At 40.6% G+C, this 23,643-nt stretch overlaps 1 protein-coding gene across 1 annotated transcript in view; it reads left to right on the forward strand.

The window, feature by feature from the left end:
- Positions 1-2,644: 2,644 nt before the first annotated feature.
- The window catches only part of LOC143283247 (periodic tryptophan protein 1 homolog), a 29,015-nt gene continuing 8,016 nt past the window's right edge, over positions 2,645-23,643 (forward strand). The window contains exons 1-12 of the mRNA XM_076589420.1: positions 2,645-2,825; positions 4,502-4,551; positions 6,209-6,396; positions 6,943-7,022; positions 9,469-9,568; positions 10,726-10,833; positions 12,863-12,990; positions 14,985-15,046; positions 16,013-16,109; positions 16,587-16,648; positions 19,552-19,663; positions 22,109-22,199. Of these exons, the coding sequence (XP_076445535.1) occupies positions 2,751-2,825; positions 4,502-4,551; positions 6,209-6,396; positions 6,943-7,022; positions 9,469-9,568; positions 10,726-10,833; positions 12,863-12,990; positions 14,985-15,046; positions 16,013-16,109; positions 16,587-16,648; positions 19,552-19,663; positions 22,109-22,199 (1,153 nt within the window). The 5' untranslated portion in view covers positions 2,645-2,750. The remainder of the gene's footprint in view (positions 2,826-4,501; positions 4,552-6,208; positions 6,397-6,942; positions 7,023-9,468; positions 9,569-10,725; positions 10,834-12,862; positions 12,991-14,984; positions 15,047-16,012; positions 16,110-16,586; positions 16,649-19,551; positions 19,664-22,108; positions 22,200-23,643) is intronic.

Raw genomic sequence — 23,643 nt, forward strand, 5'->3', positions numbered from 1 at the left:
GGTTAAGACCATCAAAACCCACCGGTTTGGCCGGAAGGGTCCAGGCCCACTTCCAGAAGCAAGACCGTAAAAAAAAAAAAATAAATAAAATAACATATATATATTTATATATATATATATATACATATATATATATATATATATATATATATATATATATATAGTGGTTGCTGGTCACAGGCTCAGATGGTGATCTGGTCAGCGCTGATGAAAATGTGCTGACGGAGCCTGCAGCCGGTGACACTGAGTGGCCCCACTCAGTTGGTTCCACTCCATGGCAGTCAGTCCTGATGAAGAAAGAGCTACGATATTGCTCAGTCTGTTCTTGCGTCGGGGACCCGGAGTCCACGGGAGTGGTTGATGGCCTGTCTTATACAATAATAAATTATTGTATTTAGATATAGGCCTATATTCTTCATCAACTCTCTTTGGCATGATTGTGAAGATTTGTCGACCCCCATCTCTCTCTCTCTCTCTCTCTCTCTCTCTCTCTCTCTTTCTCTCTGCTATATATAACTTAGTAAGTTTTCAGTTTCTGTCCAAGGACAGATTGGAAGAACTGATTGGCCATGCCCAAAATCTTAATCCTTGAATAAAAAACGTATTGAGTTCTGAGTTCCCTCTCTGTGACTGAATGCCAGACGTGGCAGTAACATATTGTCCAGTGTGGCCGGCGGCGATAGCCCGCCCAGATATCGAAACTGAAAAAAAAGAGAAAAGCTTTCCTGTTTTGTTGCAAAGGATAATTTGTGTGTGGGGTGGGGAAAGATACAGAGCATTGGAAAAAAATAAGACATTAAAAGGGGAGACATAGGCACAATACAGAAGGAAACGCTAACATCAAACAACTGTAACAATTATAACAAATGTCCAATTGGACTATGCAGCAAACTTTCTGCAATAGCAGATAACATCTTGAAATTGTCAAAAATACATTCAAAAGAATTTTCCGAGAAGTTTGGTAAAAACGATTTCAGACTCTGACATTCAAAGAGTATGTGTTTCCTTGAAATAGATTCAGTCTCCACATATGCATTTAACATCTCTGCTGAACTTTGTTATAAAAGCGTTCAGCTTTATCCTGTTTGATAATGCCTGAATTTGCCTTAATCTGAATAAATTTCTGAATGTATTTGATTGATTGATAGATTTCGGTTGTTGAATATTATTTATACTTTTATTTAAAACTTTGCCATTTTGCTGGTATACTTCCCTAACTTTGCTCCATGATGTTTTTTCTAGTAAGCGCGGTACCCCTCTTGTACAGACAAAGGCACATAAAGGTTGTCAGTGTGTGTGTGTGTGTGTGTGTGTGTGTGTGTGTGTGTGTGTGTGTGTGTGTGTGTGTGTTAGGGAGAGAGATGCGGAACAGTGCCCGGCGTGGAAGCGGATATTTTATTATTAATATCAATGCCATTGCCCCTCAATCATGAAGGCCGGGGTACAGTACGAGAGAGAGAGAGAGAGAGAGAGAGAGAGAGAGAGAGAGAGAGAGAGAGAGAATCAACGCAGCGCCAGCATCTCCACCTGCTCTCCCTCTCTCTCTTTTCATCAAGTTCTCCCCGGCCATTCATCATTTGTCTTCTTTTCTATCACCGACACCGTCTTTCCGGGTACTTCACTATTCTTCATCGTCGCCAAGTATTCTCCTTGTGTGTAGTCAAGGATTCAGCACAGCCGCACGACTGACTCAGAGCCGGCAGCAAAGTTCATGACATCACTGAGTACTGATACTGATCATCACGGTTTGTTTTTTTGATCAGTTCAGTGCATCATTCGGGTACTAGTACTTACATGAACGGGTGGCAGAATTGTTTAATTCGACCATGGCGGCAGAATTAGCAATCGGATGGTCGTTGTGGGTTCACTTCAAGTTGAATCAGGGGCGGCGCCCAAACGGGCGAAAAAAAAAGAAGTAAAATGGGCGTGTAATATCGCCTACGGATGGTTACCCTAGCATATCAGTAGTAGGCAGGAAAAAAGTATGTAGCTGGAGTTGAAGGTATATTAACAATAACACTGTTTGTAGTAATCAGACGGTACGATGAGCAAGGTACGATGTACTGTAGTACGATAGGATGCCGTACTGATGTGTGTCAGTAGTGCCAGCAGTAGTGCACCCCATGACTCGGAGACTGGAGACGTGTATGAATAAGCCTAACACTGGAGTACATGCACACTAGTTCGCCGAATAAAGCCCATTTTGATTCAATTTACTTCTTTTTTTTATTTATTTGATATTCCTTTATTAGTCATTTATCTAGCTGTCTGATTCTATTTAATTTTCTTCAGTTTCATTTTGGTATAATTATGACACCTCTGAGTTCAAGTTCATTCCCGTGCCATTTGCTTTCGTCTCTCATCAAGGCGTCACGGGTCTGTGCGCACGGCAGGTCAGTAGTCTCTGCTACAACCCCAACACCCCCGCCCCTCCCCATGTTATGTAATCACTATCAGTATCCCGACCACTCCCACTTAGTTTTGAATTATTGTTATAAAAAAAACATAAAAAAAGAAGAAGAAAAAAAGAAGTTATAATCAGTTCAACATGGCAGCGATTTCAAGGATGTTCGGGACACATTCGGTAAAACGACTCACATTTTCAGCATAGTCGAAGAAAGGTAACTCTCGAAGAAAAATATTCGTTTCCGCTCGGTACATCACATGTGGCTCTTGTGTGCTGACCACAACAGACGTTTTCGTTTGTGGAAGTTTGCAAATTAATGTTGTAAGAATTGTTCAAAGACACAATGAGCGAAGGCCCTAAATTAGTGCCGTGTCTGACCTGGGTGAAGAGAGGTGTTGCTAAAGCTAACCCAGACAAGGTGAGTTCTAAATGTATATTATACACTCGTGAAATGGCCAGTGAAATCCTCAGTGGTGGACTCCAGAGTCCCATCGGAATAATCCTTGTTACATTCTTACAATAAAGAGAAAAGGAGGGGTTTTTTTTAATTCATGCCTGCCAGTTTATTGGAATTCGTTGTACTTAGGTTTGACGGAGACGAAATTCAAGCCACGAGCTGACTTTTCATAACAAATCCGTAGGTCCAGCATCAGATCAGCACACGATTGATTTTAAACTTTATTTATTACAAACCTTATCATTTGCATCAGTACTAGCAAACATGCCTACCATTTTGTTAAACAGTATTTGTTCCTGAAACCAAGTCTCTGAAGTGGACAAATTGTTTCAGAAACATTACTGTTTCATTAATAGTCAGTAATGACGGCTGACCTTCCAATTTGAAGATTTACTGAAAAAAATAGTCCAGAAGTACCCAGTTTTAATCTATGATCATTGTTGAACTGATTTACCATTAAACTTCTTTTTTGTATTCCTGAAAGTGGTGCACATTTGTGATTTTGCTACCAGAAACCTGATTAGTAATTTTTTTTTTTTTTTTTTTATCCATATGGGCATGTGATTGAACAGCTTTATAAAATATAAATAAAGCCTTGGTATTATTGTCAATTTTGGACTGGAAGGCACCGCTTCATTAAAACAAACTCTACTTAAGATTTCATTCTTATGTAAGATGTCTAGGGCAGCAGGCATACTGTAGTCACATTAATTATTATGCAACAGGTTGAAATAATTGGATCTGATATAAATTTGATTGAGCCAAATGTAAATCAGAAGCAGATTATATAAACAGATATATTTATGCATTATACAGCCTAGTATTACTTATGGTAAGGAAAGGAAAGAACAACATTAGTTCAAACTTGGTTAAAAAGAAAGTGTGGTCCTTAGTTTGTATTGTCTTTGCTAAAGTCACTGGTGTTAAAACTGGAAAATATCCACTGATCCAGTTGCTGAAAATGTATGAATATGACTCTGCACTGTCTATAATGTATAACATTTGTCAATTGCAGAATGGAGCTGTGTCAAGTCTCATATGTTTTATCATCACTTGTTCAATTGTTTTTACCGAACAATGAAATGAGACGTTTGGAAGGTTCATCTGAATACATGATTTGGGAAGCTGAAAGGCTATTCCTAGATCTTAGTTTAGTTGATTATATTCCTCATCAATATTTTAATTTTGATTTTGATTTTACTTCTTTTTTTTAACCATCAATTATTTCATTACAGGTGTTCCAACATTTTCAGTGTTGGCTTATTTCAGTTTACACTCTTAAATTGATAAATTCCTTCTTGTACATTCTATCCTGAACATCAAAAGTGTGTGCCTTGCTGAATTACAGTGAATACTTATTGACTAAGTAAAACGTACCTCACTCAGTCACTGTATAGTGTATGATCATAAATTAGTAAAGTATACTATAGTATATCCTAAATATGTTTATAATACATGCTTATTCAGTATATGTTGGTGATTCACTGATTATGATTGTTGTGCATTTTCTAATTCTATACTAGTAGTAGTATTATTGCTACTGGTCATGGTGATGTTTGATAGTGTTTTAATAAAAAATATTGTTGTTTGCTGTTGAAGACTACATTTTATGCCTTTTTTTCATTTGTTTTTCACAGATCCAGCTGACCAAAGAAGAATTGAAAAGACTCATTGAAAATGCTCAAGAGTAAGTTTGAACAGATTTGGTTATTTGTTTACTTGTCATTTAATATGAATATGAATCAAAGCTGTGATGGATGTTTGTTATGTTTTTTTTTTTATCTGTACATTTGTTTTGAATGTGACATTGCTTTTCAAAATGTCATTAGAAAAAAGTGATATAACTGTAAATGGATATTTTCTTTTACACTTGATGTCCTGAGCACCTCAAAGCCGAGCATGAATTGTGCTGTAGCCTGGCTCATTGTTGTAGTTTCTGCAATCAGTACAGAATACAACTAGGAAAATTCAGATTGTCGGATAGTGAGTCTGAGAGAGCATTATTTGGACTGTCAAATTTTAGAATGTGCTTGTGTTAGTGACTGACAAAACTGACATTACTTTTCACGCTTTTGTGCATGATGTCTTCAGAAATGACAGAGGATTGCAAGAACATGACATTAACTGATTAAGTTGTGATTAACACATTTATATTACTGTTAAACAGTGATACTGATTAGCAGTTTTCATGGTTGAAGCTGGTGCAGATGACAAATATGTTATCCTGCAATTTATGAAGCTTTGATTTTTTTTTCTGTATTGAAATAGACTCACCTTGACAGGAAATATTTCTATAATGTATTGTGTTGCTCTTTGTCACATGTTTTTGTGTATGTGAAATTTGGCTCCTCTCCACAGAGAATGTACATTGCAACAGTGCAGTGCTACCCATTTTATTGACTCACTTGTGTAAATAAAAGTGAGTCTATGTTTTAACCCGGTGTTCGGTTGTCTGTGTGTGTGTGTGTCTGTGTGTCCGTGGTAAACTTTAACATTGACATTTTCTCTGCAAATACTTTGTCAGTTGACACCAAATTAGATATAAAAATAGGAAAAATTCAGTTCTTTCTAGTCATCTTGTTTAAAACAATATTGCACCTCTGGGATGGGCACAAAAAAATAAAGAATGATGCCTAATTTTTTGCAAACTGCATTTACTGCTATATTTATATTTTTTGTATTCTCTAAACTTGGCACTCTGATCTGATATTCTGACCCAACAACAAGAGCAGTCATTATTATCATTTTTTGTTCAAACAGGAACTTCTTTTGCTAAGCGTGGAAGTTTTATTTATTTTGCAAACGTTTTGGTGCAGAGTGTAAAGAAGGGAAATTACTCTGTAATTAATGCTAGGGGACTTAATTCGCTTTAAACTGATCTTTCTCATCTTAAACATTACATTTTGAAATTATACACAATACATAAAAAGCTTGGATTTTTTTTCAGTGTATCACAAGTGAGTCTTGAAGGCCTTGCCTCTCTTGTTCTTCTTGTTTCTGCCTGCAAGTATATTTGTTTTCCTATGAAACAATTTTTCTACAGAATTTTGCCAACAACATATCTTAGTCTTATGTTGCTGTGGGTTCTTTTACTTGTGTTAAATGCATATATATACATACGGGACCTCAGTTTAAATCATCTCATCCAAAAGACTAGCACCCAGACCACCACTCGAGTTTCAGTACTGTAGAAGAGGGGAGAAAAAACTGGATATTGTGGGATTTGATTCCTTCTGCTCAGATTCTCTCACTTCATGGGTGATTGGGTTACCACCAGGCCAACATTCCACTCACAATTTACTGATTGAAATGGTTGAACTGAGTTGTCAGTGATCTGTTTGCAGTCGTCTGGAAGAAGCAGAGGAAGCCGAGGAAGACAGCGATTCCCAGGAGGAAAACATGGATCATGATGTTGAAGGGGCAGCCGTTTCTGACAAGATGAAAAAAAAACAGAAAGTGAAAGCAGACGACTTTGATGACATCGTCGACAAGTATGGTTTGGATGATTATGACGATGAAGAAGAAAGTGCTGGTATGTACTCTGCTGAATTTTCTATTTAAAACTAAAATATTAGTATCAAATAAAATCATGTAAGCTTATTGGTGTATTCTGTATAAGTATATGGAAAGGTATATGTGCATGCATAGCGTTAATTTGGGCGTGTGTGTGAATAAAACTTTTGCACAACACCTGGAGCACATATTCTGGATGGGCAATATTGAAAATTTCCTCACCATTATGCTTAAAATGTTACTCTGTGATTCAACAAAACAAAACAAAACAAAACAAAACAAAAAAAAACAAAAAAAACACATTGTGAATAAGACTAAAAATATGAAAATTACTGCAATTTTAGAATCCTCCTTGTGTGTGTTTTCCTTAAACTGAATGGTTCGTGATGCACAAAGTGTAGATGTTATATTATCTCATAGTGTGTCAAATACTGCAGACCAGATTGCAGATTGCTGTATTGTGGCTGGTGTTTTCCCAATATTACATTATTAGAGGACAGTGTGCAAAAATCTGCACTATAGATTGTACATGATTCCATTGTTGGAGGTGTTTTCTTATTTTCAGAGAAAAGTCGTTTGACAGGAATGGGGGACGTGGTCAGCTTTGCCTCCAACGAGGATGATCCTTACATCACCATTAAAAACGTAAGAATAGTGTAGTCATAGTATACACTTGCAAGTTATAACACAAACAGACTGGTGATTGATTCCAAACATTTGATGGGTGGTGCGATTCTGGAACACGGAATAGAAAAACCAAACAAAAATAAAATGTACATTGGTGCAAACAGGTAACATATCAAACAAAAATTTGAGTTGTCTTGGTCCTTCATTAGGGGGTTGGGGCAGGGTGAGTAGGGGGATGAAGTGAAAATGGGATTAACTTCATTAAGAATTTTTTTATTTTTTTTATTTTTTTTTAAAGATCATCCCATTAGAAAAGTTGTAGTTGGGTTCAGATTATACTGAAATGCCTAGTGTTGATTATGTGTTTGGTTCCAGAAAAACATGCTTGTTTGGAAATTAAAGCTGAATAATTTTCTTTGTTTATAACACTAACAGACACACAACAATCACCCAGACGTTAAAATGATTATGTTGTCATGGGTAGATCAACACTAAAACTGTTGTAAATTGATTATCTTAGTTGTTTACTTGGGCTTTGGTGTAAGCATGATAGTGTCTGAGCTGTATCAAGGATGAAAATATATTTCTAGTTAAAAGCATAACACAAAATTTTATGACATATGCATAAAAAGATCTGTGTTTCATCAAGGCATTCTCTCACATACACACTGACCTACAGTATTATGTAATAATGACACACATATGCCGTACACTTATATGCATTACCGGATTGAAGCACACTAAACATACTCAAGCAAGTACAAATTTCTCTTTCGCACAAGGTGTTATTTGTTATCCACATATTCACACACACACACACTTGCAAAAATGTCACTGTTATGCTCTTCCTTCACTGGCGTTAGTCCCTGATACTCTTCAGTGCGCTGTTTTCTTAATCTTGACATGGGGACACAGAATTAGATTCAACGAAGAACACCAAAACAAGAATCAATCAGTCTCATACAAAAGTCCACCCACAACAGCACTCTTTCCTGACGAAATAACAGAACACAGGCGATTAACGATGACACAGCATCTTGAGCTTCACAAGCAGGAACAAGGAATAATTTGAACTGATGTAGAACAACAAAATGAAGGAATAGGTTTAAATGAAAACACAAATTAATCTTAACACTCCTCCTTAGACACAGACACAGTATATGACTTCACAACAGAGCAAGCTGCCACAGGTCCACACCCAGTAACACAGGACTGGAACTGACAAAGATAGCGAAACAAAGAATCAAGCCAATTAGAAGACAACAAAGTAAACCTCAACAGTACCCCTCTCAGACAAAGACGCAGGACACAACAGAGCTTTCTTGAAGTTCACACACAAAAGAACACAGGATTACAACTGGCACTGAAACACCCAGACAAAGAATACACACACGACACAGGTAAAACACAACAGCACTGGTCAGAACGTGTATTCAGAGCCAGAACATGTATTCAGATAAACACACCAGCACATGTCCAAGATGAAGGCACATGACATGATTCACCACACAGCTTCTCTGACATCTACTGTGCAGGGGGAAAAAAAGACCAAAAAAAGACTTCAACTGACAATGACTCCAAAATGAAGAATTTTGTCATCTTTGGACAAAGTTCAACAACAACTGCACTCAGCTTACATAAAAGAAGCAGCAACAAAACACACACAAAAAACTCAGCATAGGCTGGTTAATGGATCATTCTCTTCACATCCTCATTGACCCAGATCTATTGACAACAAATAAAACATGATGTAAAACAAATAGTGTACACAGATGTCCAAACTTGAAAATTTCAACCTTCCAAAAAAAACAACAACAACAACAACAAAAACAAAAACAAAAAAAAAAATCTTGTACACAGTCTGACAAAAAATAACTGTTTGTACTGATCCTATCTTGGTCTGTCTGTAACACTGATGATATTGCTTTTATGACTTTATTATTTAAAATGTTTTTGTTTCTTTTTTTTTCCAATTCATTTTAAGTACTGGATTGTAAAGTGCTTAGAGCTTGCTTGAGCTTGAATTACACTGCATTATGAACACAGGTTATCAACTTATTGTTATTCTTATGGATTCAGCTGGATGGTTGGAGATGCCTGCTTGAAGCATATTATCCTTTATTCTGTACATATGCATTTTATAATTATGTGCATGTATCATTCTGTGACATGTGAGAATTGTGCAGTTGTGTTTCAGTTTCACTTTTAAGGACAGTTCAAAGAGTGTGGACTGATTTAAAGCTGTTGTATCTGATCCATGAATAGACCCAGCATGCTCATTGCCAAAAGGCCTTGGCAGCCTGAAAAAAGAAAATACACATCTGTTTATTATTTTATCTGATTGTAAAAAAAAACTAACACATTTCATGATCTAACACATTATGTTATTGTTGTAACGTACAAGGGATGCAGGCCTGCAGTTTGTTGGGTGATAGGTTGATATGTGTGTGTATGACGTGGGCAGGATGCAGACAGCGATGATGAGGAAGCAGAAATCAGGGCCACAGACAACCTCCTTGTGTGTGGACGCTGTGAGGGAGACATGAACTTCATGGAAGTCTTTGGTGAGGAAAGGCTTCATTCAGTCTTTGTGTGTGTGTGTGTGTGTGTGTGTGTGTGTGCAGATCCTTGTTAACATTTTTTGTCTTCCACTAGAAGTAGTGATAGTGTTGTTCTTTGTCTCTGCCACCATAACCACACCACCTCCCCTCCCCCAGCCCCCGCCCCCATTCATCTCACACACAGAGAGCCTTCTTTCATTTCTGGTCATTGGGTTTGAAGAAGCAGTGGTGTGTGTAGATCTGAATGAAGATCAAATTTATTTATTTATTTATTGAGACATCTTGCTATAGCACATATTCTTGAAGCTCTGTCTGATGTGATTGTTGTTCCCTGTGAGATGGAACGACTGCCAGGCAACAGGGCTTCTGATAAAAATCACGGTGCTGGGTATCCCAGGGACTCCTTTTACCATGATTCTAGGGGGTCTGAAGTAGCCTTCACATCAGTATCAGATAGCCTTCAGTAGGTTGCTCTCATGCTTTCACATTCTGATCACATCTACTTTGCTGCTCTTGCATTTACAAAGGCAGACATCTTGCCAGGCCATCCTCTGCGTTTCTGGAACAAGTAGTGGCCAAGGGAAGCAACTCTTCTTTGTTGCAGATGATGAGGGTGTAAGACTTGAAAGCTCTGATACGATGCATGGTTTTCACTCTTTTTATGTGTTTGTTCTGGAATCTTTCAGGACATCCAGCTGGATGAATATACTGTGCATACATTCCTTTTTTCTTCTTCTTCAAATTCAGAGATGGATAGTTATGCGTCAGAAGTCCGGAGTCAAAACTAGAGTGATGGATTATGCATGGAAAGGATATAATTTGTCTTTGTTACTGGTTTTAACGACTGTGCAAGATCTTTGAAGGGAAGGTATTTTGTTTTATATACTGTCACCAATACTTATGATTGTACACATCTAATTAGAGAACTAATTTTCACATTTGAATGTTATCGTAAAAAAAAAAAAAGAAAAGAATGTGAATGAATTTGTGGGAGTTTTCTGAAGGACTATTGTTTTTATGAAAACCTGTTAAAAAAAAAAAAGTGTGTGTGTGTGTGTGGGGTGGGGGGTGGGGGGGGTGGTAGTGCTCATTTGTGTGTGTGTGCGAAAATGTGTGTATTGTCTGGTATGTATGCATGTGTTTTGTGTGTGTGCTTGCAGTGTACAATGAAGACAACAGCCAACTGTACGCTCATCATGAGTACCTGATGACCAGCTTCCCTCTGGTTGTGGAGTGGCTCAACTTTGATGGCTACGAAAACGCACCAGGTGTGTCACTGTTTGTTTGGTGGAGTACCCCTGAAAATGGAGTGTGGCTGCCTACATCTGTAGTAAAAACGGTCATACACGTAAAAGCCTACTCATGTACATACGAGTGAATGTGGGAGTTGCCGCACACGAATGAAGAAGTAGTTTAGTAGAGAAAAAAAAAAGACAAGACAATTATGGTAGAAAAGATGTTGTTTAAAAAAAAACACCACATTATTATATAGATGATAGAATAAATGGCATTAAAAAGGAGAAAAAGAGATGATCATGATGGTAGAATGAATACTGTTTAAAGAAATAGAAAAGAACGATGACGATGATAGAATAAATGGTGTTAAAAAAGTGGGGGAAAAAACCAGCATATAATCATCATGGTATATGGCAGAATAAATGGTGTTAAAAAAAAAAAAACAAAGAAAAAAAGATGTGAAAATCTTCATGGTGTCTCACTATCTGGCTCCTTTTCCTTCTTCTCCTATCTGCTTTGAGTGTGGTCTGGACACTGGTCATTCAGTTGAGAGAATAAACTGAGGTCCTGTGTGTAGTATGCACTCAGCGTACATATAAGAACCCATGGCAACAAAAGGGCTGCCCTGACAAAATTCTGTAAAAAAACAAACAAACAACACTTTGATGGGAATCAATACAAATACACTTGCAGGAAAAAGAAAAGAAAAAAAAGGGGGGGCATGTGTGCGTGTGTGTGTGGGGGGGTGTATGTGTGTGTGTGTGTGGGGGGGGGGTTGATGGTGCTGTGCTGTTGTGATGTGAGCCCAAATTTCACACTGAGTAATCTGTTTTCACAAAGAGTAGCACAACCCAAACCAACCCAACCCAACCCAGTACAACCCAGTTCAACATGACACAGCACAATACAGTGCAGTACAGCACAATGCAGCACAACACAGTGCAGTACAACACAACACAGTGCAGTACAGCACAACACAGCACAACACAGTGCAGTACAGCACAACACAGCACAACACAGTGCAGTACAGCACAACACAGTGCAGTACGGCACAACACAGCACAACACAGTGCAGTACAGCACAACACAGTGCAGTACGGCACAACACAGTGCAGTACAGCACAACACAGTGCAGTACAGCACAACACAGCACAACACAGTGCAGTACAGCACAACACAGCACAACACAGTGCAGTACAGCACAACACAGTGCAGTACAGCACAACACAGTGCAGTACAGCACAACACAGCACAACACAGTGCAGTACAGCACAACACAGCACAACACAGTGCAGTACAGCACAACGCAGCACAACACAGTGCAGTACGGCACAACACAGTGCAGTACGGCACAACACAGTGCAGTACAGCACAACACAGCACAACACAGTGCAGTACGGCACAACACAGCACAACACAGTGCAGTACGGCACAACACAGTGCAGTACGGCACAACACAGTGCAGTACGGCACAACACAGCACAACACAGTGCAGTACAGCACAACACAGTGCAGTACAACACAACACAGCACAACACAGTGCAGTACAGCACAACACAGCACAACACAGCACAACACAGTGCAGTACAACACAACGCAGCACAACACAGTGCAGTACGGCACAACACAGTGCAGTACAGCACAATGCAGCACAACACAATGCAGTACAGCACAATGCAGCACAACACAGTGCAGTACGGCACAACACAGTGCAGTACAGCACAATGCAGCACAACACAATGCAGTACAACACAACGCAGCACAACACAATGCAGCACAACACAGTGCAGCACAACACAGTGCACCACAGCACAGTGCAGTACAGCACAATGCAGCACAACACAACGCAGCACAACACAGTGCAGTACAGCACAGTACAGCACAACGCAGTACAACACAGTGCAGTACAGCACAGTGCAGTACAGCACAGTACAGCACAACGCAGCACAACACACTGCAGCACAACACAGTGCAGTACAACACAGTACAGCACTGCAGCACAACACACTACAGCACTGCAGCACAACACAGTGCAGTACAACACAGTACGATGGTGTGCAGGAAACTTTGTGGCTGTGGGTACTATGGACCCTGTGATAGAGATCTGGGACCTGGACGTCATGGAGTCAGTGGAACCCACCCTCAAACTGGGCTCACTGCCACAGACCACCAAGAAAAAAAAGAAAAAGGTCAGTCTCTGGCTGTTGTTGTTGTTGTGTGTAGTCACTGGTATTTTATTTTCAGTTCTATTTACTTGTTTGTTTGGGTTTTCTAAACGATGGTTTCATGTCTTTCCACTTCCAGTGTAATAACAGAGCTGAAAGTTTCTTTATTTCTGATTTGTGTATGCATGTGTGTGTGAGTTTGTTTGCTTCTCAGATTTTGAAATGTCTCCTTGGGGCAGAGTGGAGGACCCATGGGATGCAAAATATTCTGAGACCTCACAGCATGAGCCAGGGACTGTTGTTGTTGCTCAGTTCACAGGCATGCACATCCTTAGATGAAACAGAAAGCATCCCATGGTGATCACTGTTTCAGCATTCTGACAGGTTGTGGTGATCACTGTTCTGACAACTGGTGATCACTGTTTCAGTATTCTGACAGGTTGTGGTGATCACTGATTCAGTATTCTGACAGGTTGTGGTGATCACTGTTTCAGCATTCTGACAGGTTGTGGTGATCACTGTTTCAGGATTCTGACAGGTTGTGGTGATCACTGATTCAGCATTCTGACAGGTTGTGGTGATCACTGTTTCAGCATTCTGACAGGTTGTGGTGATCACTGATTCTGACAGGTTATGGTGATCACTGTTTCAGCATTCTGACAGGTTGTGGTGATCACTGTTTCAGCATTCTGACAGGTTGTGGTGATCACTGTTTCAGCATTCTGACAGGTTGTGGTGATCACTGATTCTGACAGGTTGTGGTGATCACTGATTCAGCATTCTGACAGGTTGTGGTGATCACTGATCCTGACAGGTTGTGGTGATCACAGTTTCAGCATTCTGACAGGTTGTGGTGATCACTGATTCAGCATTCTGACAGGTTGTGGTGATCACTGATTCTGACAGGTTGTGATGATCACTGTTTCAGCATTCTGACAGGTTGTGGTGATCACTGATTCTGACAGGTTGTGGTGATCACTGATTCAGCATTCTGACAGGTTCTGGTGATCACTGTTTCAGCATTCTGACAGGTGGTGGTGATCACTGTTTCAGTATTCTGACAGGTTGTGATCACAGTTTCAGTATTCTGACAGGTTGTGGTGATCACAGATTCAGTATTCTTACAGGTTGTCGTGATCACTGTTTCAGCATTCTGACAGGTTGTGGTGATACACTGTTTCAGCATTCTGACAGGTTGTGATCACTGTGTCAGCATTCTGACAGGTTGTGATCACTGTGTCAGCATTCTGACAGGTTGTGATCACTGTTTCAGCATTCTGACAGGTTGTGATCACTGTGTCAGCATTCTGACAGGTTGTGAGCCTCACAAAGGCTGGGGAGCAGAGCCAGAAAAGGCAACATGAATTGTGTGAAGCAGCCTGTGTGGGATGGGCTCCACAGCCCAGTGGTTCAAATGTTGGACTTTCAATCTGAGGGTCCTGGGTTCCAGTCCCAGTCACACATCCTGGTGGGTAAAGGATGGAGATTTTTCTGATCTTCAGGTCAACACATGTGCAGACCTACAAGTGCCTCACCCTTCTCCTCCCCTGCCCTAAGAAGATATATGATAATAACAGTGTAAAATAACAAATAGAGCGTGTGCCTATTGCAGAGGGAAGCAGAGAAAGAAGATACATGATGATAACAAACAGAGCATGTGCCTATTGCAGAGGGAAGCAGAGAAAGAAGATACATGATGATAACAAACAGAGCATGTGCCTATTGCAGAGGGAAGCAGAGAAAGAAGATACATGATGATAACAAATAGAGCATGTGCCTGTTGCAGAGGGAAGCAGCAAAAGAAGATACATGATGATAACAAATAGAGCATGTGCCTGTTGCAGAGGGAAGCAGCAAAAGAAGATACATGATGATAACAAATAGAGCATGTGCCTATTGCAGTGGGAAGCAGCAAAAGAAGATACATGATGATAACAAATAGAGCATGTGCCTATTGCAGAGGGAAGCAGCAAAAGAAGGTACATGATGATAACAAACAGAACATGTGCCTGTTGCAGAAGGAGACTGTGGCAGGCCACACCCAGGCTGTACTGGATCTGTCATGGAATCACAACGCCAGGTAACACTGACAAGTTACCCCTTGTCCTTATAATGTGGCACTGGCCAGGATGATAGTGTGTCTGTATGATATATGGGTGTGTGAGTGTAGTGTTTCTGTTTATCAAACTTTTAATTTTTTTTTTTATATATAATTAGGAAGTGTACAGTTTGCTGTCCTCTGCAATTACATGGGTAATTTGACAGCTTTGATATCTCCCACTGTGACAATCAGATGGATAAGTTCACTTACTTGACCACATTTATTATATTTCCCACTGTGATGGTCATATAGACATGTTAACATCTATATTTCCTACTGTCTGTGTCAGTCGCATGGGCATTTTATTCCCCACTCTGTGTGACAAATTATGTATGCGTTAACAACCTTTGCATTTCGCACTGTCTGTGACAATCACCGACATATTAACATTGTTATTTCCCACTGTGTGTGACAATCACCGACATATTAACATTGTTATTTCCCACTGTGTGTGACAATCACTGACATATTAACATTGTTATTTCCCACTGTGTGTGACAATCACTGACATATTAACATTGTTATTTCCCACTGTGTGTGACAATCACTGACATATTAACATTGTTATTTCCCACTGTGTGTGACAATCACTGACATATTAACATTGTTATTTCCCACTGTCTGTGACAATCACCGACATATTAACATTGGTATTTCCCATTGTCTGTGACAATCACCGACATATTAACATTGTTATTTCCCACTGTCTGTGGCAAGTCAAGGATGTGTGAACAACCTGTACATCCCCCACCATCTGCGACAATCACATTGATGTGTTAACAACCTGTACATCCCCCACCATGTGCGACAATCACATTGATGTGTTAACAACCTGTACATCCCCCACCATGTGCGACAATCACATTGATGTGTTAACAACCTGTACATCCCCCACCATGTGCGACAATCACATTGATGTGTTCACATCATTTACATTTCCCACAGGCATGTGCTGGCAAGTGCCTCAGCTGATACCACTGTTGCATTGTGGGATTTGACAGAAGGAAAAGTGGCCACAACGTTGACACAGCACTCAAGGGAGGTAATGACATGCACTTGCATTTGATTGGAGTGAATTTTTAATGACTGATAATGGTAATTATTCGTCGCAAGAAAAGAAAGTTAGGTTGGACATAGCATACCATGGACAGGTGAACACTGGTGAAATGACAGACATTCATGCAGATACAGCTTAAACCAGCCCATGCACAAATGTGCATGTGTGTGTACAGGCATGCATGCACACAGCGCACAACATACAGTGCACAATGACACACATACATATGTGCACACACACACACACACATGTACTTACACACACACACACACACACACACACACACACACACACATACACACTGCATGCACACATGCATACAATGACATACAGACACTTAGACAGATAATCACTCCAAAAGCAGGATTGTTCATTCTTTCCTGGTAATACAGGTGTATGTCAGGTGAAGAACACAGCTGTGCCAGACTCCTGTTGATTCAGTGTTGTTATTCCACACATCAGGTGCAGTGCTGCAAGTGGCATCCACAGGAACAGCAGACGCTGCTCACTGGATCCTTTGACAAGTAAGTGTGTCACAGCGTTTAAGGTTGAAAAAAGGTTAGCTCTCTCCATACGAACGGCGAAAGAGACGACGTTAACAGCGTTTCATCCCAATTACCATCATCAAAATATTGCAAGCGGAATGCTCTTATACTGAAGAGGTGAATGTTGACAAAGAATACCACAGTTCTGACGACGGAAGCTAAAGGTTGGGTCATTCAGACACCCACTGGGCATCCGAGGGGTCTGTGTAGAGGAGAAGAGAGGACTGGCCGTACTGAGTGAGTTAAAGGTGTAGAATAATGATGAACATTATTCCCAATCAAATAATTAGGCCATATTGAGTGCGGATTGCAACTGCTGGAAATTCAAAAGGGCTGATGGGATATTGGTAACGGTAGCAACATAGCAACTGAATAGAAGACATATGGAACCATCTCTCTGTGTACTTGTATCCTTTCATGTTTATGTATGCAAGCTGAGCGAGCGTGGTAGATACAAAACACAACAAAAAGTCCCTTAGCTTTTTACAGTCATGGTCTGAATGGTTAAGAGTGTTTGACTTCCAGTCTGAGGGTCCTGGGTTTTTACAGTCATGGTCTGAATGGTTAAGAGTGTTTGACTTCCAGTCTGAGGGTCCTGGGTTTTTACAGTCATGGTCTGAATGGTTAAGAGTGTTTGACTTCCAGTCTGAGGGTCCTGGGTTTTTACAGTCATGGTCTGAATGGTTAAGAGTGTTTGACTTCCAATCTGAGGGTCCTGGGTTTTCACAGTCATGGTCTGAATGGTTAAGAGTGTTTTACTTCCAATCTGAGGGTCCTGGGTTTTTACAGTCATGGTCTGAATGGTTAAGAGTGTTTTACTTCCAGTCTGAGGGTCCTGGGTTTTTACAGTCATGGTCTGAATGGTTAAGAGTGTTTGACTTCCAGTCTGAGGGTCCTGGGTTTCATCTGGATGTCAGCACCTGGTGGGTTAAGGGTGGAGATTTTTCTGATCTCCCAGGTCAACGCTTGTGCAGACCTGCTGGTGCCTGAATCCTTTCCATGTGTAAACATATGCAAGATCAAATATGCATGATGAAGATCCTGCGATCTGTAGTCAATGCTTGGTGGGTTATGGAAACATGAACATAGCCAGCTTGTACCCTCTCAAAAATAGTGTGGATAACTATGTATCAGAGTAAAAAATAGTTGTACATGTAAAAGTCCACCCATAGGTTTGAGTGAATGTGGTGTTGCATCCTATAAAAAAAAAAGGAGAAAAAAACAACCAAACCATCATCGACAAAAGAATAAGAAATCAAAGAAGACTTTCGTGTTGACGGCATTATATTGGTTGTTCGAAATTTGAACTAGTTCTAGAGCTTAAGTAGCTGTGGGGAGTTTGTTTGCTGGTGCAAAATTTTCATTATTTGGATTAAGGTTTAATACAAATATAAGGTAATATGTAAGAATGTGTTTTGTGTGTGTGTGTAAAGCCAAGTTTGAAATTATTCAGGTGTCACTGACCTGGATACATGTTTGACCTCCAGCATGGGAGATGCTGTCTGCACGCAAAAAAGAGACTCACAAGGAATTCTTGTATATTGCAGTTATTAGCTAAACTTTGATATCTGCTTTGATTTTAACCCCTAGGCTGCCTATATGATGAGATAACCCGTCATGGCAAGCATGTACGCTTCGCTGCCACAATGACGAGATAACTCGTCATCAAAATGTTCTGACTTTTCCCTGCTTTGCATTCAGTTCGTTAACAAAAATGCTGGTAGCTTTAGCTTGGGGAACCTTTCTAGATTCTATTCATAGCTAGAAACGCCATCAACGTCATGAGGCAGTCCTCTATTTGAACGTTTTGGTTGGGTTACTGGCCGCAAATGTTTGCCTGGCTCCTCTCCTTACTTGCTCAACAAAATGTCAGTCTGATGCTGTGCTCAAGGCATGCGATCATGGCGAACTAAATCAACCAAGATTACTTTCTTTAGCTGATGCTCAGAAAAAAATTGAAGCGTAAATTCAAAGGAGAAGACAGTGGTGAACATTTATAGGACGATTTGATAGGAAATAAAGGGAGCAATCAAGAGAGTGGCCAAGATACGACTATCAGTGAGTGATGCCGGCTGTACAGCTCTAGCAGATGACAGAAGTCACCCAAATTTAGCAGGGCACAGTGTGAGCAATTTTCTTGGTACTCAGCCAATGCGGTCTGATGAGAACTGGATAAATGACCGTGTGAGAGGGTGAAGAGGAGGGGGTGGAGACTGAGGGGGCGTGGCCTCACATCCATATTATCACTTGGAGAAGTCACAATGCATTGTGTATCTATGTCTTTTTCTTTCTTTTTTTTTTTTTTCTTTTTTTGATAATTTGGTTGTTCTAGTATGATTTTTTGTGTGCAGATATCCATTTGTCCAGAAAATGATATTTTAGTGCAAATTACCAGACTAATGTTTGTAATGAACAAGTTGAAAATGTGACAAAAAACAAAACATTGATTTCAAAACAACAGCATGTCACTAAAAATATATGAAATGGGAAAACATCATGTGTTTTGTGTTCTTTATTCATTTACCTTTCAGAAAATATATACTTTTATGGGTCTTTCTCCAATAACAAAGAGCACAGAATTTTTTGAAAATTTATACCCGTTTTTTGTGAAAAAAACCCCTGGCAAATAGATTTCACTTAAATCTTATTTTTCTGGCAGTGAAAGGGTTAAGATACACTTCATTTATTGTTGTGTTCTATAAAAAAAATGATGATAAATAAGGGGGAGGGGGGCAGCTATGGTATTAAAACAACTGCTTCTGCTTACTGCTTGATGCACAGCAAACCATAGCAAGCTTAGTTTCCAGTGATGTTGTGATGATGATGGTGACTATGATGGTATGCGTGTGTGTGTGTGTGTGTGTGTGTGTGTGTGTGTGCAGCACGGTGAAGGTGTTTGACTGCCGCAGTGCCGAGACCTGTCACAAGAGCTGGAAGGTGCAGGGAGAGGCAGAGAAAGTGCTGTGGAATCACCACAACCCTCTGCAGTTCCTGGTACGTCTGCACTCACAGTGCTCTGTGCAAGTGCTGTCATGATGTGATGCCCGAACTTTCCCCTAAAAAAAATGGGGAGGTTACCTACTTCCGGGAGGTTATTGGCCGTAGTTACTTTCGTTTTCTCCGCATAGGCGGATAGTAGTTTGCACAGGACAGGAATGTCAGACCCCTGCCGGAGTCTGCACTAGTGGGTCACAGTAAGTATGTTACTTAAACATAATTTTATGTAGAAAATTTCCTTTTGTACAGAATCATGAAAGTCTGGAAAAGTCTTTGAAAAATGAGAGAATGATTTCGAGGCCTGGAAAAGTCTTGGAAAAATGTGTATTGCCCTTTTGGGTCTGGGAAAGTCTTGGAAAAATGTGTATTGCCCTTTTGGGTCTGGTAAAGTCTTGGAAAAATGTGTATTGCCGTTTTGGGTCTGGAAAAGTCTTGGAAAAATGTGTATTGCCCTTTTGGGTCTGGAAAAGTCTTGGAAAAATGTGTATTGCCCTTTTGGGTCTGGAAAAGTCTTGGAAAAATGTGTATTGCCCTTTTGGGTCTGGAAAAGTCTTGGAATTTTGATGAAGCCCTTGACCAGTACTATTCAACAAAGTGCTAAATGATTTATTTATTTTTAAAGGGAACAAACAAAAATTCATGAAAATTGAACACCAACATCACGATAACCGCCAATTTTTTTCGTCAGTGGTGTAGCAGACGGATTTTTGAATGAGTTTGGTTTTGTGTTGCATTGGAAAATTTTCAGTTGAGTCTGGAAAAGGACTGGAAATGTATGGAATTCTGTTTGGTCACATCATTGGGAACCCTGTAAAAGAAATTATCAGCAGACCAGTGAGCCTGTACTTTGCTTCTCTGAAGGAGCTTTATGCACACACAAAAACAGAAAAAAGTTACATAATAAACAACCCATTTGAGCACAACAATGAATGCCACCTCTTTCACCTGAAGTACAATCCACATCAGGGAAGAAGACAAAAATGACTGCAGGATTCTTCAAAGACAAAAAACTAAAGTTTATAAAAACCTTTTTGGCGGTAGATGAATCCTCTTTGTTTAGTGGGATACGACGTTTCGAACTATAGGCCCGTTGTCAAGTGATGAGAAGACAGTGTGAATAGGAAAGCCTGTGTGAGAAAAGGGTGATGGCATCTCACTACGTTCTGTTTTGATGGACCATGAACACTAAAACACTTGCTGATCACCATTCAGTGCAATACACACACACACACACACACACACACACACACACACACAAAAAGAAGAGAAAAAAAAAAGAAACGTATCCCACTAAACAAACAGGATTCATCTTCCACCAAAAAGGTTTCTATAAACTTTAGTTTTTTGTCTTTGAAGAATCCTGCAGTCATTTTTGTCTTCTTCCCTGATGTGGATTGTACTTCAGGTGAAAGAGGTGGCATTCATTGTTGTGCTCAAATGGGTTGTTTATTTGTCTTTGTTGTCGGTTGTTTATTTGTCTTTGTTGTCTGAAACTCCTCATGTCTGCTTAGCTGGTGGATTGTGAATGATTATGGTGGTTTTTTTTTAATTGTCTGATGAAAAGTTGACAGAATGGTCAACATCAGAGGCATGTTCTAGGTTTATGATCATGAATATGACTGTACTTGTGGCTTTTTTTTTTCCCAGATACTTTATTTTTGTTTGATTTGTTTTGTTTTTTTGAAATTCCACAGGACCAATATTTGCAATATTTACAGCTTAGCTATAAGGTACAAAATGAAAATCAATAAATAGTTGGCTGTCTAGGAATCCACAGAAGACAGACGAGTCTTACTTCCTGAGGCAGCAAAGTATCTCTACTGTTTTAGCTGTTGGAATGGAAATTCGTGCCATATGAATGTACAGTAAACATGTTGTGGGAGCAAACTTTTCTTCTTCTTCTTCTTCTGCGTTCGTGGGCTGCAACTCCCACGTTCACTCGTTTGCACATGAGTGGGCTTTTACATGTATGACCGTTTTTACCCCGCCATGTAGGCAGCCATACTCCGTTTTTGGGGGTGTGCATGCTGGGTATGTTCTTGTTTCCATAACCCACCGAACGCTGACATGGATTACAGGATCTTTAATGTGCGTATTTGATCTTCTGCTTGCATATACACACGAAGGGGGTTCAGGCACCAGCAGGTCTGCACATATGTTGACCTGTGAAATCGTAAAAATCTCCACACTTTACCCACCAGGCGCCCTCACCGAGGTTCGAACCGGGGACCCTCAGATTGACAGTCCAGCGCTTTAACCACTCGGCTATTGCGCCTGTCGAGCAAACTTATGTCTCCATGTAGATATATAACTGTTCAGTGAAAATATTTGCTGTCATGAAACATACCTGCATACATACCTCCCTATCTTCGTTTAGATATGTAACATGTCAGGTAAAAAGGTTTGCTGTGTGAATGTGTAACGAAGGTGTTGTGTGTGCAGACATGCACGGAGCAGGGCATGGTCTACTGCATGGACATCAGACAGGACAAGGCAGTCTTTACTCTTGGGGCTCACAGTAAATCTGTCACAGGTAGTGTCTTCTCCTTTACTTTTCTTCTTCTTCTTCATCGTCGTCGTCTTTGTCAGTGTCGTTTTCTTCTTCTCCACCTTCTGTTTCTTTTGCATTGGTTGCAGACCCTGCATTGACTCGTTTCTGTATGTGATGTTTTACATGCATGACATTTTTGTTTCCAATCTATGATTTTTTGGGAAGCAGCGTTCTGTTTCTTGGGGTCCAGAAAGTAATAGAAGAATAAAAGAATGCTGATAAAAACCAACTGTCATCAGTAGGAAAGTGCAAAAAGTAGCTGGGGGAACAGTGCTGATATACAACTTAAGAACACAGCTCTTGTATTGAATTGTTATATTTTTTTTGTCAGAACAGATTGTTTGAAATTCGGACTGGTCCCCTAGAGGGAGAACACATTGATATAGTGCAACACTATCATTTTTTCTCTCTCTCTCTCTTCTAGTGTATTTCGTTTATGATCAAAGTGGATTCTTCTACAGAATTTATGTCAGGGGCAATCCTTTTGTTGCTCTGGGTTGTTTTACATGTGCTATGTGCATGCTGAGCATAGGAATTCGGGTTATTGTCTCATCCGAATGACAGCACTAGACCACCACTCAGTGTGTAATGGAGCAGGGAGGGAAGCAGACCACCACTCAATGTGTAATGGAGCGGAGAGGCAGACCACCACTCAGTGTGTAATGGAGCAGGGAGGCAGACCACCACTCAGTGTGTAATGGAGCAGGGAGTTAGACCACCAATGTGTAATGGAGCAGGGAGGCAGACCACCACTCAATGTGTAATGGAGCGGGGAGGGAGGCAGACCACCACTCAGTGTGTAATGGAGCGGGGAGGCAGACCACCACTCAGTGTGTAATGAAGCGGGGAGGGAGGCAGACCACCACTCAATGTGTAATGAAGCGGGGAGGGAGGCAGACCACCACTCAGTGTGTAATGAAGCGGGGAGGGAGGCAGACCACCACTCAATGTGTAATGAAGCGGGGAGGGAGGCAGACCACCACTCAGTGTGTAATGAAGCGGGGAGGGAGGCAGACCACCACTCAGTGTGTAATGGAGCAGGGAGGCAGACCACCACTCAATGTGTAATGAAGCGGGGAGGCAGACCACCACTCAATGTGTAATGAAGCGGGGAGGCAGACCACCACTCAATGTGTAATGAAGCGGGGAGGCAGACCACCACTCAGTGTGTAATGAAGCGGGGAGGCAGACCACCACTCAATGTGTAATGGAGCGGGGAGGCAGACCACCACTCAGTGTGTAATGAAGCAGGGAGGCAGACCACCACTCAATGTGTAATGGAGCGGGGAGGCAGACCACCACTCAATGTGTAATGGAGCGGGGAGGCAGACCACCACTCGAGGTGTAATGGAGCAGGGAGGCAGACCACCACTCAGTGTGTAATGGAGCAGGGAGGCAGACCACCACTCAGTGTGTAATGGAGCGG

Source organism: Babylonia areolata, chromosome 6, assembly GCF_041734735.1.
Source record: "Babylonia areolata isolate BAREFJ2019XMU chromosome 6, ASM4173473v1, whole genome shotgun sequence".
Classification (NCBI taxonomy): domain Eukaryota; kingdom Metazoa; phylum Mollusca; class Gastropoda; order Neogastropoda; family Buccinidae; genus Babylonia; species Babylonia areolata.